The 3,027-nt window shown below is 46.9% G+C and overlaps 1 protein-coding gene across 1 annotated transcript; it reads left to right on the top strand.

The window, feature by feature from the left end:
* Positions 1-1,781: 1,781 nt before the first annotated feature.
* Positions 1,782-2,802, top strand: TSSC4 (tumor suppressing subtransferable candidate 4). The gene has a single exon (XM_018561344.1). The coding sequence runs from the start codon at positions 1,854-1,856 to the stop codon at positions 2,793-2,795; it is 942 nt and encodes a 313-aa protein (XP_018416846.1). The 5' UTR covers positions 1,782-1,853; the 3' UTR covers positions 2,796-2,802.
* The last annotated feature ends 225 nt before the right edge of the window (positions 2,803-3,027 follow it).

Genomic DNA, 3,027 nt, shown 5'->3' with positions numbered 1-3,027 from the left:
GGGATCTAAATATGGGGGTAAAATGGCCCAAAAAGTCCCGTTCACACCTAGGCGTTTAGTTGCTGAAAGCTAAGAGTGACGGAGCACTGAAGACAAGGAATCCCATTCATTTGTATGGTCCCTGTTCAACAGAACATTGAAGACAAGGAACCCCATTCATTTCTATGGTCCCTGTTCACACCCGAGTATTTTGTCGCCAGCAGAAAGACACATGTTACTGGAAAAGGTACACAGGCTTCTTTTTGGCAGATTTCAGCGCTTTTTGTCCCATAGACTTCAATGGGAAAATACTTGAAACGCACACAAGTCTGTGGGACCAAAAAGCGCTGAAATCTGCCAAAAAGAAGCCTGTGTACCTTTTCCAGTAACATGTGTTTTTTTGCTGGCGACAAGATACTCGGGTGTGAACAGGGACCATAGAAATTAATGGGATTCCTTGTCTTCAATGTTCTGTTGAACAGGGGCCATGCAAATGAACGGTAGTCCTTGTTCTGTGCGTTTTGTCATTCTTACCTTTGAACATCAAAACAACTAGGTGTCAGCGGGAGCTTAAAGTACAAATTACTGTTTTTATCATGGAACCAAAGCTTTGAGAGCAAACAAACAACAAAGGCTGGGGACATTTTAGGTTTTTATAGCTGCCTGTGACTCCAATGGTGAGATTTCCCGTCCCATCCTGTGTGTGGTCACTGTGAGAGGAAAGTGAGGAGAAACTCTCTCCAACACGGTTAAGGGAATAAAACAAAACCTGACCACTATTATTTGTTACCTGCTGTACATATAAATGTGGTTGGAGAGATTCCCCATATTTCATGTCCAGAAGGTTACGGTAGCTCTCCGCAGAACAAACAATAATGCTCTTACTTACACTTCTTGTTGTTCCACTTCCTGCTCCTCCTTATACATTAGTGATGTAGCCCTGGCCTCACAGATGTATCCTGGGAAGGCGACATCACATCAGTGCCTTCCTGGGATATCTCATCTGTAAACTTCAAACTGTCCCAAGATCTCAGAGAAAGGTATTTTCCTCCCCTCAGATGATGTGCATGGTCACATGTCCTATTCACATGGGCCAGAGTTCCAGGAAGTAAAGGGAAATATATTGATCCACCCTTGGTTAAAATGGCCACCTTGAGAAGAATGAGGAGGAAAAGAGGAACATAGTGTGCAAAAAAATACAAAGCCGACAATTATCTAGAAGTATGTGTTTGTAGATTGTCATTACTAAACATTTCTAAATATGCCTTTGTTGTTTATTTTAAAGCTGAACTTCCGGGATAAGCAAATATTACCTTTAATACACCAGCCATGTGTAGTCTTACTGGACTCTTGGTGTGCTTCTGGTGTGTATTTCTTCCAGATCTGTGCAGTAATCCAGTGTGACACTTTCCCCCTGTGCAGGAACTTCCTGTAATAAAGACCGGTCACTGCTGCTCTCTCTCCCTGTGCAGGGTGACTGGTCTTGTCTCTGCCCCCTCCTGTAGTGCAGGGATGACCAAACTCCGGCCTTCCAGCTGTGGTGAAACTACAAATCCCATGAAGCATCTCTCTCCGGGAGTCGTGGCTGTGAGAATCTTGCAAAGCCTCATGGGATTCGTAGTTCCACCACAGCTGGAGGGACGCAGTTTGGCCATCCCTACTGTATGGGTGGGGCCTGTTGGGTCCTTCCCGCAACTCTGCTCTCTGCACAGATGATGTACAGTGATGATGTCACTGCTATTTTTAGAAGGTAAAGACATTTGGGGCACACAGAGTGTAACTATTCTCTTCTCCTCCAGGTATCCGATTCCCTCTCCGCGTGGAAAAAGCTGTTTTCTGCAGCTGCGCCATCACCAGCGCCCAGTTCCTGAGCCATGTCTGATTCAGCAGAAAAGGACGATGCCCCCAAACCCTTCAGCGCGTTATCTTTCGAAGTTCCTCATGATCCGGGCACTCTGTCCCTTAGCGACTCGGACCCTGCGTTATCAGATGATGCAGAGATAGAGTCTGTTAGCGCTGAGGAAGAAGAGGATGCCGATGAAGACCGTAGACCTGGAGGTGGGCTTGGATCTCCTTTGCAGCCTTTCATCTTGAAAGGCGCAGATATGGGCTTCTCCCAGCGCAGCCACGGCATTTTCGGAGCTTTGTTCGATTTACAGAAGGGTTCACCTCTAGCCCAGGTTAATAAAAAAGGGAAGCAAGGGGTTGGTTCTAGTTCAGCTCCTGAAGTTCCAGCTTCTAACCCACCTGCTGAAGTTCCAGCTTCTAACCCACCTGCTGAAGTTCCAGCTCCTAACCCACCCGAAGAAAAGGAGAAACCCACTTTGTCTTCCAGTACTGGAGGCTCTTCCAGGAGAAAACGCTCGACACCAACGTCACGCCTTCCTGATTATCTCGCCCACCCCGAGCGCTGGACAAAGTACAGCCTGGAGGATGTTCCGGATACCAGTGACCGCGCCAACCGCAGTACGGCTCTCAACTTCTTGGCGGAGTTAAAGCAGCAAAAAGAAGCTAAGGGGGCCTCCAAGGATCCCGCTAACCCCCTCCCCTACAACCAAGATTCCTCCAGTTCCAGCGAGGGGAGAATCCTCTTCACAAAGCCGCAGAAGAAGAACCAGAAGGATCACGAGAAAAGCGGGGCACAGCCGGGGCAAGAGCACGTGGCCAGCTTATGGGGCGACGATGGACTGGAAGACGCTGAGGGGATTGGAGAACAGTCCAAGTCCGAGTCATTGGGGTTTCACGGGGCTAAGAAACGGAGCCGGAAAAATCTCAGACAGAAAGCAGATGATAAAGAGGAAGAGGACTCGTCATGAGCAGCGCTGAGGATGAAGAACGTCAGCTTATAATTTGGTTTCTTGTAGAGTGATCTTAAACGCAATAATATTAATAATCTTAATATCTATATTATTGTAAGCTTGGTGTATAAAATATTTTCTTATTTGATTGGATTTGTTTCTTTAACTTGCCAATCGCAACAACATCAGTTTATGTCCACGTGAGCTAATCGCTCATTTTGAATTCAGTGCTGACTGGAGGAAAGAGCAG

The sequence above is a fragment of the Nanorana parkeri genome, unplaced genomic scaffold (assembly GCF_000935625.1).
Source record: "Nanorana parkeri isolate BGI_ZX_2015 unplaced genomic scaffold, ASM93562v1 scaffold518, whole genome shotgun sequence".
Lineage (NCBI taxonomy): Eukaryota > Metazoa > Chordata > Amphibia > Anura > Dicroglossidae > Nanorana > Nanorana parkeri.
This window is presented reverse-complemented; position numbering and strand designations above follow the sequence as displayed.